At 50.1% G+C, this 14424-nt stretch overlaps 5 protein-coding genes across 5 annotated transcripts; 4 read left to right on the top strand and 1 right to left on the bottom strand.

Annotated features, from left to right (window-relative positions):
- Positions 1-1398: 1398 nt before the first annotated feature.
- PENARI_c001G03731 (uncharacterized protein) lies at positions 1399-3396 on the top strand (the record flags this gene model as incomplete). The annotated part of the gene is made up of 6 exons (XM_022626418.1): positions 1399-1663; positions 1750-1849; positions 1904-1916; positions 1966-2183; positions 2234-3333; positions 3392-3396. 6 exons carry the CDS (start codon positions 1399-1401, stop codon positions 3394-3396), a joined length of 1701 nt encoding a protein of 566 aa, XP_022493090.1.
- Positions 3397-4509: 1113 nt separating this feature from the next.
- On the bottom strand, positions 4510-6658 carry PENARI_c001G07581 (serine/threonine-protein kinase; the record flags this gene model as incomplete). Its single annotated transcript, XM_022626729.1, has 4 exons — positions 4510-5659; positions 5713-5957; positions 6089-6136; positions 6236-6658. The coding sequence occupies 4 exons, from the start codon at positions 6656-6658 to the stop codon at positions 4510-4512; spliced, it is 1866 nt and encodes a 621-aa protein (XP_022493986.1).
- A 788-nt stretch (positions 6659-7446) lies between these two features.
- Positions 7447-7893, top strand: PENARI_c001G10684 (uncharacterized protein; the record flags this gene model as incomplete). Its single annotated transcript, XM_022626968.1, has 1 exon — positions 7447-7893. The coding sequence occupies one exon, from the start codon at positions 7447-7449 to the stop codon at positions 7891-7893; it is 447 nt and encodes a 148-aa protein (XP_022493135.1).
- Positions 7894-7945: 52 nt separating this feature from the next.
- On the top strand, positions 7946-10519 carry PENARI_c001G03672 (uncharacterized protein; the record flags this gene model as incomplete). Its single annotated transcript, XM_022626414.1, has 1 exon — positions 7946-10519. The coding sequence occupies one exon, from the start codon at positions 7946-7948 to the stop codon at positions 10517-10519; it is 2574 nt and encodes an 857-aa protein (XP_022493758.1).
- A 2374-nt stretch (positions 10520-12893) lies between these two features.
- PENARI_c001G10816 (GIY-YIG nuclease family protein) lies at positions 12894-14051 on the top strand (the record flags this gene model as incomplete). Its single annotated transcript, XM_022626976.1, has 1 exon — positions 12894-14051. The coding sequence occupies one exon, from the start codon at positions 12894-12896 to the stop codon at positions 14049-14051; it is 1158 nt and encodes a 385-aa protein (XP_022493242.1).
- Positions 14052-14424: the final 373 nt, after the last annotated feature.

Below are 14424 nucleotides of genomic sequence, written 5' to 3'. Positions count from 1 at the left end.
TCGACTGTGATTGGACGGGAGCAAAACATGGTCCCCTCCGAATGCGGCATACGCCCCCGCCAAGCCCGAGGCGCTTTGGCGCGCTCCAGGGTATTCAAAGCTTCCATGCTTGATCTTCCTTTTAGGGCTTGGGTTTACAAGGGTTTATGTTTGTATGCTATATTGTCGTCATTCTGCAAAAGGTTGCAAAGATATAATTGAAGATCCAGTGACAGAGATGCCAAATACAGCCTGAGGTGACGTTGTAAGCACGTGGATCACATCGCATCCGGCCTTGATCTCCTACATGTAGCGGTCTTGTTGCAAAAATTTTCCCAGTGGATCACGACTACCAATGGGAAATCGGTGTCGCCCATATTGATGGGTATTCATTGGTGCTACCATTTGCGCCCTTCCTTATGTTTGTTAAACCCGACTCACGGCCGATACCTCTCACTGCCCAAATGAGTTTCCGAATGGATTTCGAGCATTTCCATGGTATCGCTGAGCCAGAGAGCCAGAGAGAAACTGAGGCTGAAGAGAACGTAGTTTTTGCCTTGGTGGCCCGCTCAACCCGGGAGAGGCTCGTGCCACCAAAGGCTAATACTGTAGCCACTAAGATGTGCCGTCAGCCACTATCGTCTAGTCTTTTCTAATGTATTACTTAGTCAACTTTTTATCGTCAAAATTTACCGCAAGTATGCCGAAGAAACTTAGTCCTTACATGGAAGTTGTCCACGTTGAACTGTGGAATATCGATTGTACCCCAGTTCCGCGCCAGTCTCGTATTGTTACGCATGCCACAGTTCCACCCACTTTCCGCACTAGGCCTAATATGGGCATATGGTAATTTAAATGACTATATACAGCAGGTAGCAGATCCCACCTTCCTTCCTTCTTTTTCTTCTTCTGTGAATCCCTCAACCCCCGTCTCTCCTCTTGTACAGCTATCCAAGCTTGCCTTACACTTTATTCTATCATTTGATCTGTGGTACATGCTCTCAGATCATTCATCCTTGTGAGAAAGACAAAAGATATCTGTTTCCAACAGCGAAGGCCAAGCACTCCTTTCAATCCGATTCCGCACTTCAGTAGCAAGCGATCTTGCATCACCCTGGCGGCAACAATACATCGACTGCGACTGCGACAATTCCAGCATCCATAGCGCTTGGCCCACATTATCCATCGGAACCAGTCCTTGCGCCAACTTCGGTCTCACGACAGAACTGCCCCGGCATCTAAATATAAGACCCAATTGCATCATCCCATCTCTGTAGACTCGTCTTAACCGGCTAGCCTCGAAACCCCTCTGCGAAACTCGAACGACCTAGACCACGCGACCAACTCGGCAGATAGCAGCAACTCCCGCAGGCAATTTTACCCGTTTTCCCTCCAAAGCGCCATTTGTATACAATCATCATGGGTCTCGAGAAATTTAACCCTTTCAAAAAGGATCGCCAGAACTTCCCGGGTGTTGTTATCCCGTTGGCTGGTGCCCCTGCGCCGGCGCATAGCCCTAACATCACCGAGAAGGACGACAAGGAGACCAAGAGCTTGGACCTTGCGTCTTCTTCGGAGAATGGCGCTGTCGGCTCTCAAATTGGATCTACTCTGACTTTGGAAGCCCTTCGCGCAGAAATTGAATCTGATGTTGCTACTGCGACTCATGACTCGGCCTATGATCGTATGTTTTTCTCCCATGTACTCTATTTTCTCCCCAGTCGAAGTTTCCTGTGACGCGTTTTTTGGGTTTTGGCTGATTCGATATAGGCAAGGCGAAGGTGATCAACAGGGCTTTGCAGGATATTGGCATGGGCCGGTATCAGTGGCAGCTGTTCTTTCTTTGTGGTTTCGGTTGGACTGCGGATAAGTAAGCATTCTTCCTTCTTTTGCTGCAATCAGATTACTAAATTCTATCGTTTAGCCTCTGGCTTCAGGTGAGAAATAATTACTGTACGTCACGTGGACTAAACTAATCATGTGTAGGGAGTTGCCCTAACTTTGACACCCATTTCTTACGAATTCGGACTCTCCAGTACATGGGTGCGTTTCACGACCTGTGCCCTGTTCTTGGGTCTCTGCATTGGTGCCTCATTCTGGGGCATTGCTTCTGATATTGTTGGCCGTCGTCTTGCTTTCAACACTACCCTCTTCCTTGCTGGTGCCTTCGGTCTAGCTGCGGGTGGTGGCCCTACCTGGATTGGGTAAGATCTATGAGAAATCCATCCGAATTTACGCTAATTAATTAATTTAGAACATGTGCTCTTTTTGCTTGTCTCGGTCTTGGTGTGGGTGGTAACCTGCCCGTCGACGGTGCTCTTTTCCTGGAGTTCTTGCCCTTCGTCTCTGGTAACATGTTGACCATGTTGAGTGTCTGGTGGCCCGTTGGCCAGCTGATTGGCAGCCTGCTTGCCTGGGCCTACATTCCCAATTATAGCTGCGCGGGCTATGAGGGCTGCACCAAGGAGAAGAACATGGGCTGGCGCTACTTGGTGCTCACCCTAGGCGCCATCACCTTCGTCATGTTCATCCTACGATTCTTCTTCTTCCACCTGTATGAGTCTCCCAAGTACCTGCTATCTCGTGGCCGCCAGGAAGAAGCCGTCGCCTCCGTCCATGGCATCGCCTACAAAAACGGCACCCAGACCTGGTTGACCAACGAGATCCTCAACGAGATCGGTGGCTACCCCGAGGGCCAGGAAGATAAGACCAAGTTAAGCTACGGTCAAATCATCGGCCGCTTCTTCTCCAAGTTCTCCATGGAGCGCATCGGCCCTCTCTTCGCTAACAAGCGCATGGGCTTCAACACCGCCCTCCTCTGGTTCTGTTGGGCCACCATTGGCATGGGATACCCTCTCTTCAACGCCTTCCTGCCCCAGTATCTCGCCACATCCGGCGGCGAAGCCAACTCCAACTACATTACCTACCGCAATTACGCTATCACCTCTATTGTCGGTCTCCCCGGCTCCATCCTGGCCTGCTGGACTGTCGAGATCAAGTACATCGGTCGTAAGGGTACAATGGCAATCGCTACCCTCATCACCGGCGTCTTACTGTTCTGCTTCACTGCCTCTACCAACTCCGGCATCCAGCTGCTGTGCAGTTGTCTCGAGGCCTTCTTCCAGAACATCATGTACGGTGTCCTGTACGCCTATACCCCGGAGACCTTCCCGGCTCCTAACCGTGGCACCGGCACTGGTATCTCCAGCTGCTTGAACCGTATCGCTGGTCTCTGTGCTCCGCTTGTCGCTATCTATGCTGGCAGTGCAAACCCTAACTCGCCTATTTATGCCTCTGGTGCTTTGATTCTGGCCTCGTTCGTTGCTATGTGTCTCCTCCCCATTGAGACTCGGGGTAAGCAGACACTGTGAGGATCATCAGCAGCCAGTGTGATTCATCCAATGTTCGAAAGAATAGACGCAAACGCCAAAAATGAAATATACAACAGAACCGGAAGAGGAAAGTAGATCAGACACATTTTACTTCCCTCTTCCCTCCATTGCGATCAGAATGAGATTAATGGATCACCAGAGGTGTATACTGCTTTCTGCCAGGAAAGATCCGCGCCAGACGGAGTGTTGAAGCCAGCACTTCTTCCAGTCCTCTACCATCGGATCGAAGGAAGGGACCTTCTTCCAGTTGAACATTTCTCCCAATACTAGATACCAACTTTGTGATTTTTGTGAATATGTACTACTACCTTACATTTACATATGTTCCATGATTATGGTATATTCGATTTGCGGATTCCAAGTCTATGACTATTTACATATGTACCATGAATGCAATTGATGTGATCAAACAAGTTTCAAAATTGAATTCCAATAGAAATTCAAATATCACTTCCCTTGTAAGACCCAAGATTCCAAGATTTTGTAGTGATGTGACGTAATAACCGTAATGATGAAAACTTGGTAAGAACCATAAGATGGAAACTTGCAAGGCTGGAGACGCTGAAGTACAGGGATTGAAAAGTCTAATCTACTACTGATTACGACGGTAAAACCTCAGAAGGCAGCAAGAACAGCAAAACCGATAACAAACGACAGATATCCAACTAAGAAAATAAGAGAAGCGAGACATAATCTTGCTGCATCAGTACGGGCCAGAAAAGCAAGTGATAACAGACAAAGAATGATACGAGGAAAGATGCCTTTAGAAGATAATCCTTAACAAGTATGTAAACCCTATGAAACGATAGGAAAGAGAAACTCCATTCCAGCCCGGACAAGCACCACAACTCAGAGAAAACGAAGAAAACCCCACATCCCCATCTTCCACTCGAGACCACAGACGCATGCAGATATTCTTCGCCGGGTAAGATCCTTAACGCGCAAACAGCTCCAACCAGATAAAGCAAATGGAAAATAAGAATGAAGATAAAGAGACAGTGCCATGAGAAGATAGGGTCATCCCAGAGAATAAGACAAAAAAAGAGATCCGTAGAGAACATCGCTCATAAGCAAGTGCTAGAAAAGTTATGATGACATTTTGACATAAGACCGAAGCCCTCGAGATTGGTATGTTCGTCTATGACACCGGCTGATTACGACGACCACGCTTCTCGAGGAGTGTGGCGCCGTCGAGGGTGAGCTCGAATGGTTGGTGAGACTTGCGGAGGGTGCTCTTTGCCGCGGAGGCGACGTTAGCGTCGTGCATGCCGTAGCCCTGGCGGGCCTTCTGTTGATGGGGAGCAGCTCGTGCTTGGGCGGCGCCGCTCTGGTTGCTGAGGTTTGTGGAGCGCAGCTTGGCTTCCATGCCGGCCATCTCGCCGGTGCCTTGGGCCTTGGTTACCTTTTCTGGGGGCTGGCCGCCTAGATGATGGCTGTATTCTGGTTCGTCGTCGTAGTCTTCGTTGAGGGCGCCGAGGGCCGATTGGAACCCAGCTGTGCCGGTGCGGTTTGAGTTGCGCACATTGGCGCGACGCTTGCCTTCTTCTTCTTGTCTGTGGACTGCGTAGCCAACGTCGAAGACCTCGCGGAGGTTGAATGCGCCGGGAGATCGGAAGTCCATACGGCGGTCGGATGTTACGGAGGGCTGGTCGAGGAAGCGGGCACTTGCAGGTTGGTAGGGACCGTGCTCGGCGCTGATTGAGTCGAATTGTTGGCCCTTCTCGGTGGTTTGGAGGGGCGTGGCCAAAGGGGGTGCGTCTGCGGCAGCGGTGGTTTCCTCGTCTGTGCCGCGGATCCAGGGGTGCTCAAGGAATTCCTTAATGGTGAACCGCTTCTCGGGGTCCACGGTGAGAAGGTGAGAGATCAAGTCCTGGGCTGACTTGGAGATGCCATCCCACCATGGTGACAGGAAGGTGTATTGGCCGCGTGCGACTTTCTCGGTGAGGACCTGGATACTCTCGTCGTAGAATGGAGGGAAACCGCATAGGAGAGTGTAGAGCACACACCCCATGGCCCACATATCCACACTCTTGGAATAGCGCTCATCCTTGACGATCTCTGGAGCAGTATACCCAACTGTACCGCAAGGTGTCATCGTTTGGCTATCCCAGATCACCTTGGACAGACCGAAATCTGCGAGCTTGATCTTGCCAATGCCACCTGAGCCATGGCCAGGAATAAACTCTCCCTCATCTTCTTTATCTTCATCGCCGGGTTGCTTGGGCTTAGGGTTTTTGGTTGGGACATAGGGAATCGGGTAAAACAGGAGATTTTCGGGTTTGATGTCACTTTAGCAAGTGTTAGCTCGGGATCAACGTCATTGGGCTGGCGGCCAACAAACCGATGAACGACACCTGATGTCTCATGCAAATATTCAATTGCTTGTGCGACCTGGGTGATAACATGCCGACTGAGATCCTCGCTGAAGTAGGTCAATCGCACGATCTGATGGAATAATTCGCCGCCGGGGCAAAGCTCGAGGACGATGTAGTAATATTGTCGTGATTCGGAGAAGTCGATCAATTTGGTGATATTAGGGTGGTCAAGGTTGCGCATAATCTGAACCTCCTTAAGGATATTTGCTCGCTGAGAACACGAGAGTTAGCGACGAAGCAGGAGATAGAGGAACGCTGGAAGAACGTGAACAGGGGCATGCTGCCAGAGGCGAGTCACAATTGCCACCGAACAGGTAGAGCGTGAGAGATGGAATTGCGCACCTCGGCCGCCTTGGGGACTTTTTTGACGGTAGGATAGTGAGGATCGTTCTACACAACATATTGGCGGCTTTTTCTACATGGACAGATGGCGCACCATGTAGTGAAGAAAGAAATCAAGGAAAAGAAGGAAAAACACTGGTGTCTTACCTGATTGCTGTTCATTTCGAATTTCCGGACGACTTTGATGGCCACCTCGCCATATTCCGTTGTGGTATCCTTAGCGCGGTAGACGTTGCTGAAAGCGCCATCACCCATCTTTTCCACCAGGATCCAGCGATCCAGACCCGGGTATTTGGGCATTTTGGATCGACTCAAATTTTCTTCTGCGACCAAGCGTTCAATCTCAGCAGAGCGATCTTGCCTGACCTGTGAATCAGCCTGCTTCTGGGGCGCATTGACCCGGCCTTCGGGCCCAAAAGCTTCCAAGGCGGGCGAATATTGGCCTAATGGCTGCCGCTGTTGCTCGGCATGAACGGTAGAAACGTCGGTGGTGGGCTCGGAGTGAGGGGTGACTAGGCGGGCTTGCTTGCCATGCCTAATGAAGTTCTTGATATTCTGTATTGTGCTCATAATGCCGGGTCGTGGGTCGTCGTAGAAAGGATGTGCGACAGTGTCACAGACAGGGAAAAAACGGGAAGAAGGCAGTCTAGGCAGGTTCAAGAAGAGAAAGGAGGTAAAAGAGTCTCCACCTCAAAAATCAGAAAAGGTAAGTAAAAAAAAGCAAGAAGGAAAAGGGGGAGAAATGAGGTCAGATATCTGGCGGGGGAGAAGTCAACGCCTATGACGATGTGCGATCTTCGTGCGATGTCATCGTTGTTGCGGCTTGGCCACGCCAAACTGGTATTCCCAGTTCCCAGTTCTTTTTTATATTACTTCCTTCTTGTGTGATATATCACCTTTGCTTCTCAAATTACGATGGTTTTGTAATGTAATATATTGAACCTTTCCTAGTCTATTTCACCACCGTCTGGGTGGCATACTACAGTGTAGATAGAGCCTCGCCAATGCCTACTCTCGACATCATAACCCCAGATCTCACGAACATGCCGGTTTCCGTAACCGAATGATGAAAAGTAATCCTGGCTTGTGTGGAGAATATACCGTCATCACTCATCGCCACATGCTTGTATCCGGATTCACATTGTTTGTTCTATGTTGTTTCATTGACTCTTCCTATTCGTGCGGAGGGGTCCGGTACTAGCAATATTGGCAATATTGGCAAATCTAGGAGTGGAATGTGATGTGAGTCTGTTGGAGACCTGCAGGACCCAAATATGCCGTAAGGAGGATGTAAAAGAGAGAAAAAATATGCAAGCCACTTCGTGTCTCAGGAACAGATTAACTTAAAGATGCTCCACATGGCCTCGAAGATCGAAGTACTCCGTACTCTGTCAAAGGTGTTAAAGATGAGCGTAGTGGAGTGCATGGGCCAACAGGAAATGGTCGATATCTCCCCTCTGGCACTTGATCTTCCTTATTGGTGTATTGCTCCCTTCACATACCCAGTTTTGATCGGAGGGGAGGCTAGAGACTTAAGACGTGACTGCCCAGCCACACACGCATATGCGCCCATCTTCACTCTTCCACTCCCCGTCTCACAACGAGACCGACTGACAAAGCATACTGATCGTCCTTATCGGACTCGAACTTCGACTGATCGACTCCCTTGCATCGTGCAGAAACAAAGCCGCTGTTTGAGAACCATCAACTTCCATCATTGGTCGCATAATTGGCCGCAGAGTGCTTTCGCGCAATGCGACCCTTGCGGACTTATTGAAACATTCCAGGTCATGATCCATATCTAAAGGCTAATCACCGCCAAAGCGACCGTGGATTGTATCTTCATCTGTCCCAGAGATGCCGGGCATGGAAGTGACGGGACCGGAGGATTCGCAAGCACTCGAACGGCCGCTACTGAGGTCTCACAAGGCACTTCCTCGGCGGGGCATAACCATCCCCAGTATTGAAGTTATCCAACCGGTCTCGCCGGATCAGAATAGGACACTCAACGCGACGCCTGCGCCGCCCTTGACACCTCCCGATGCAGGCCACGACGTCGACCGAAGCCCCCGGAAGATGGATTCGTCCCTGTCCGACCTTACAACAACTGGGATGTTGACCCCCCGCCGCGCCTCGAAGCCTCCGACCCCCGATGTGACTCCTCCTCGAACAAACGCGAATAAGCGACCTCTCTTGAGCCAGTTCGTGCATGTGTCCTCATCATCGCGAGCCGACTCGTTCCAAACGGCTAATGAGGACATCTCTTCATCTGATGATATGGATACCCCGGTGCGCTCATCTCAGACCACGACTCAGACACCCAGACAAAGAAAGCAGCCATCTAAGCCACCCGCCGCAAATAGTTATCATTCATATTTCACCAGCGCGAGAGAATCCCCGCTGGTTTCTGAACAGCCTAGCGACACTGAGTACGTAACTGGATTCGAGTCTTTTGATGGAGATTGGACCATGGACACGATGGACGGGTCTCCAACACCAGCTGGGAAGCGAAAATCTGCACGGAAATATCCTCAACTGAACAATCAGTCAAGCCTGGACAGGAATGCATTGGATGTGAAACACCTGGATGCCTCTTTGATGCGGGAGAAGAAGCTGCGGGATAGCGTTCATGGTGCACCTGAACTGACGACTACTTCATCTATGGAGCGATTCCGTGAAGAGATCGGTTGGCCATCATCGGAAGGTACAACCAAACATGGCGATCCTGTAGCCCGTCCCTTGTCAGTCATCTCGTCGACATCCACCGTCTCGGCGATGATCATCGACTCCCCCAAACGAGCCCAGCGAATTCTTCGGCATACTGAAAAGCGAAGCTCTTTGCGATCTGCCAGCTCCCCCATCACCCACTCGGAACGTACCTCTTATGGGTCCCTTCCTGAATCGCAACATCGTCTGGTCCACAAGGCCGCTCGCATTCCTGAGCAGGGCCGTCGAAGCGCATCATCAGGGAGGTCATTCTCGGCCAAAACTAGTAACAGCGCAATCAACCCCAACATTGAAACTATCAAGGTGGTGGTCATACCAGAGCGACGTTCATCCCTCAACTCTGGTCGCAACAGCTTTGCTTCTTCCAAGCCGGGCTCTCAACGATCGAGCCGTCGTCCCCCGACTACCTCAACTGGTCATGTAGATATGACCCGACAGAAGAAACGTACCATGTCTGACTCGGTGTCCACGAAATCTCACGCGACTGATTCCAGAAGTCGTACTATCGGGCGACCTGTCATCCCACCCCGAAGCTCATCGCTTTCTGCGCCAACGAGTCGGAACAATTCTCGCGCTACATCTCTTACCACTGCCAGTTTGCAAAGCCACAATCTAGCCATGGACTTTGAAATGCAAAAGCGTCGTGATCAGCAGCCAGTGTCTCCGCCTCGCCATAACGTCTTGTCTTATGACCCTAGCGATTTTCTCGAGCTTCCCAACATGCATGAGTTTGCAGCCGCTGACGATATGACCCTGCATCCCCCTTCGTTGCCGTTCACCCAAGGATCGATACCGTCATCTTCACCGGGGCCGATAGAAATCCAGGAGGCTACAGCTGTCAGCTTGTTTGCACACAACAACCGATCTCTGCTTCTTGTTGATCCCCGAATGCAGTCGTCCAGACGTCCTCTCCATGGGTGTGGAATCTCCAATGGCCCAATCAATATTCGCACACCAGACAATCCACCCCAGCCAGGAATGATGGCTGTCGACTCCCCGTTGAAGAACCCTCGCCCTCCACCCAAGCCGCCAATCGCCAAACCTCTTCCTCCGCTTCCCTTGCAAGAGGATGACAACGGTGCGGATGAAAGCAAAGGTCTCAATGGACGATGGAGCTCAGTACGTCGCACCTGGAACGCTCGCCCACGGTCCGAATCCTTCAACACCCTAGCACGATCATTCACCATGAAATCAGCAAAGAACCGAACAACAGGAATAGAAATGGACAGTCGCCTGTACCCCTTCTGGCGACCTCGCCCATTCTGGGAAGGCGTATCCGATTCCCCCAAGAAAACGGGTTCACCGACCCGTCAACTGCCCCTGAACCCAAACGACTCCTTGGTAGTGAACAACACCCTCGGTCTACCCCAGCAGCGAATCATCTTCGACGGCCCGCCCGCTTTCGCACGGCGCAGCCCAGAAATGAGGCGCCTTTTCGATGGAATGACCAGCAACGGTAGCTTAGTCGCCCCAGGCATGTTCCGCACCGAATCGCCACTGCACCCATCACGCTTCCGAGTCCTCTCCCGCTGGGGTCTGCGTGTCCAGTCGATGTCCTGGCGCAATATGCGCAACCGGCTCCGACGTCTGCGCCAGCGCCGTGATGAGCGTAAACGCGCTGTCCGGAGAGAAACTCTCAAGCAGAGTATCGGCGGCCCTCTCTATGTAGCATCCAGCGCTACTAGTTGGATCCCCGGGAGGTAATGAATGATGCTCTTTTTTTCCCCTCTCTTTTCCTCTGTTGTTATGCCCCGTTTTCATGCCTGGCTCCCAGCCTGACGATATCATGATGCATCTGGGAGTCATTTGCCTTTTCCGTTTTGAAACTTTGAAATTTATCTTATGGCCATGCCTGGAGATTTATGTTTGAAATGAGATCTATGATGATTATGAAACACGACACTTGTGATGATGATGATGATGAACTTACTGTTACCCACTGCTTCTAAACTGCATTGATTATTGTTGATATCTTTGTTGGGTTTGAATGTACTATTAGTTCATTGCATCTATTTTTACGCTTAGCATACGTATCTATCCTTTTATTCACTCGGTTTGTTCATCAATCTCTCTCCGAGTAGGGGTTCATCGTGTCCGAGATACCCTCCCTGCATCCGAAGGTTGTGCGACACTGGGCGGTTTGCTTCAGAATTGTCTCACCTCTCCGAGTATCCATGGTCTCATCTTTGGTAATCTTCGCTGAAGTAGATAGGAGATGGGCCATTATCGGACAGGCGAAACAATCCATTGTAAATGTGCAGGATTTCTGATCGAGCAGAGCAAAGCTGCATCATGGCACACTCGCCCAAAAATACCTGGATCCTCTACATCAAGCCACGAGGATAACCAGCCATCTTTCAAACCAGGCCTTGTCCAAGAGCCACAAGTACAAGTACAAGCATATATCAAATCGAACTCTAACAAGGGGGTATCAAACACCAAACAACATATCCATAACGCCAGCAAATCAAAACATCCCAAACCAAAAGGAGCATCAGAACAAGGACCTCAAGACCTCCCACCCCAATAGATATTCCCCCTCCCACGTCCCCTCTTGCCCCTTCCTCTCACACTAGACCGACCCCGAATAGCCATAGACCCATACTCCATTTCCTGCTCTGCACGTTGTCTCCGCCGCTCAGCTGATTCCTCTCCAGAACCAGCACTAGCACCAACACCAGAACCAGAGTCCCGTGATGTTGCCCCCCTGGAGTCCTCTACCGACTGCGCCGCTATCTTCTCACGATGAAGCCTGAGCATAGCATCCCAAGTCGGCGGATCGAGAAAGGGCTGTGGTGCCGAGAAGGGGACTTCGATGCGGGGTATCTGGGGTAAGTCTTCTTCTTCGGTTGCTGGAGTAGAACTTGGATTTGGATTGTCTTTTGTTGTTTGGAGGTATTCTTGGTAGGATTGTTTCAGGCGTGTTTCTGCGGGGTTTGCGCTGGGGTTGAGGACTCGTGGATACCGGTTGGTTGTTGATGTTGGTTTGAGTGGGCGTTTGTTTGGGATTAGTCGGGGTCGGTTTGGTTTGGGGGGAGTCGACGATGACATCTTTTGTCCTATATATCCGTGACTTCCTAGAATCCTGTGTTGCGTAGAGGGAAAAGTTGGAGTTGGAGTTGGAGGAAGGAGCTCTTATCGCTTATCGGGAGATTTGCGTCATTTCAGCTATAACTATGAACTATTGAGAAACTCTTGGCTTCCACAATTGTCTACATATAGGGGTTGGATAAGGAAGAGGAGATCAAAATATGAGCAGTGGGGTAATGTTGGTATCAAGCAGCAATCAGCACACTATAAATGGTACTATAAACTCGTTCCAGCGCACGGAGTACGTTGTGAAAGGCATCCAAACCTGTTGCCAACGGAGAAGATAGGACCAAAAATAACCGGGATAGCCGGGACAATCAGAGCTAGCAGGGGACTTCTATCACCTGCCTAGGTAGTTTTAGTGCTCTATAAGATCCCTGAAATTGAGGCTGGGGCTGTTAGCGCCGGGCATGAACCTGTCCAAGTTTCGGCCCCCACAGGTCCTCTTCCAACATCAACGGCTGGCACACATAGCGACAGGCACACATCCACGTCGATTCACGAGCCATATCATAAACTGAGACTTTGAAGTTGCCCACCATCTGGTTTTGCCTTAGGTCCAAGTCTCGAAATGGAGCTTCACTGGAACGGCTGAGGATCCCTGTCAACGAACGACGCCAATGCACGCGATTCCCCTTAACAGGACCCCGAAAGCCCGAAAGTCCCCAACCTCGTGCGAGATTCTCCAATCATTGTAGTATTGCGTGAAGCTATCTCAGGCACAGCCTGAGATCCCCCTGTCGCCCGGGACAAAAATAGGAAGGTGACGAAGAAATCAACGGGGCTTATACCGATTTCTACATTACCTGATACACTAGATACGCCCAGGCCATGAGCTAGTTCATTTCAGATGAGCTGAAAAGAGGGGGAATAGGGACGATGCCTATGGCCCCAAGGTGTTTTTTTCACGCTCTTCAAAGTACTTATTAACCGCCCTCTAGGCTTCTATGATTGTTTTTCCTATACAGTTTGAATGATGAGCTCCTACATGGAGACCCCCGTCAACACGTTCATTTATCTCTCAGGCTTGCTGGAGAACATATATAAACCAGCATCTACGTTCAGCTGCGCGCAGCTCAAAGGCAATGCAATGCCCTGCGGCAATAAGGTCAAAGGTAGCCTCGACCTTGTCAAAGAAACCTTTGCGCAACTATTTGCTATCATCAACGACCCTATTCGTGTATTCCATGACAAAGATGGTGCATTCGATACCGTCCTCGCGCAATTCATCCAGAGCTGCCTATGTCCAAGTCGACACCAACCAAATGCCGACCACGCCATGAGCCAGTGGAAAAAGGAGCTTTACAATCGCGAAATTAGATGCCGGTTGCGTTCAGAACTAGAAGAATATCTTTCCAAACGCTTGGAAGAGTCGATCAGTTCCACCCCACTATCCTCAACAAGGTTCACGCTCCGCGTGTCCAAAACACCAGCGAGATCCGACGAGGACGTGGCATGCAGAGTGGTAAAAAAAGCACGCGAACCCCTCTCGGAACGGGACAAAGACCCTGGCCGTCTCTATCTTATCTCTCTTCCGGGACTAGCAGACATGTTCAAATTGGGATATACAGCGGGCGCCAAGGCGCGATTTTCTGACCACAAGCGGTGCTATGGACATATCACAATCGTGAAAAACGCATTTCTACCCTATGCTCGTCGAATCGAGCAACTTATCCTCGCCGAATGTTCCCGGCAGCACTACATGCTCACTGAGAAGTGCGAAACTTGCCATCGTGCCCACAAGGAATGGCTCCAAATCGGCAAAGACGACATGGTGAACATTTTTGACAAATGGGTTGCATTTGCCCGCGGAGAGAATGAATATGCCACTAGGCAGAATGAGCCTTACGACAAAAACGGCAATTTCATTTCGAAAGATGTGGTGCTACCACCTCCTGCTGGGGATTATAAATTTTCACCTTCACCTTCATCGAAAAAGAGTTCTCGTCGATCAAATGGGGGCTCGTCACAAGATTCACCTTCTAAACTTGGCCATGCTAGGTCTGATAGCAGTGTCCTTGTTGAAGGGATTAGCAGACTGAGCCTCGGCGACAGCCAGTCACTGCCTGATGAGAGTGACGAAGACAGCGACTCACACCCCATCTCATTCCTTCCCGCCAGACTAGCTGCTGCTCGTATGAAGTAAATTATTTGCTTATGTTTTCCCTGTGTTTATGTCTTTGTCTCATATTATAGCCTTACTCGTAAACTTTCTGAAAATATAGCTGCTTCTCTTTAGCGAGTGCCACTTGTTCGATACTAAGTTGTTTGCTACCTACAATGAAGAATAAAAATTAACTAGCTAAAGAAGCCGAGGCAATAAACAAAGACAATGGTAGTATATAGCCCGGAGAAGGGATATAGCTAGAGTATAAGTTATGCGTAGAGGGCATTCTTGACAGGTTAACAGGTAGACCCTTCTTCTGACCCATCGTACAAAGAACAGAGACTATCTTCAAGCTTTACGTTTCTTTCCCTATATAGGTCTTACGTATGAAGAGGTAGACAAGAGCAGACGA

The sequence above is a fragment of the Penicillium arizonense genome, assembly GCF_001773325.1.
Source record: "Penicillium arizonense strain CBS 141311 chromosome Unknown PENARI_contig001, whole genome shotgun sequence".
NCBI lineage: Eukaryota > Fungi > Ascomycota > Eurotiomycetes > Eurotiales > Aspergillaceae > Penicillium > Penicillium arizonense.
Note: the sequence above shows the minus strand (reverse complement) of the source record. Positions and strands in the feature narration are given on the sequence as shown.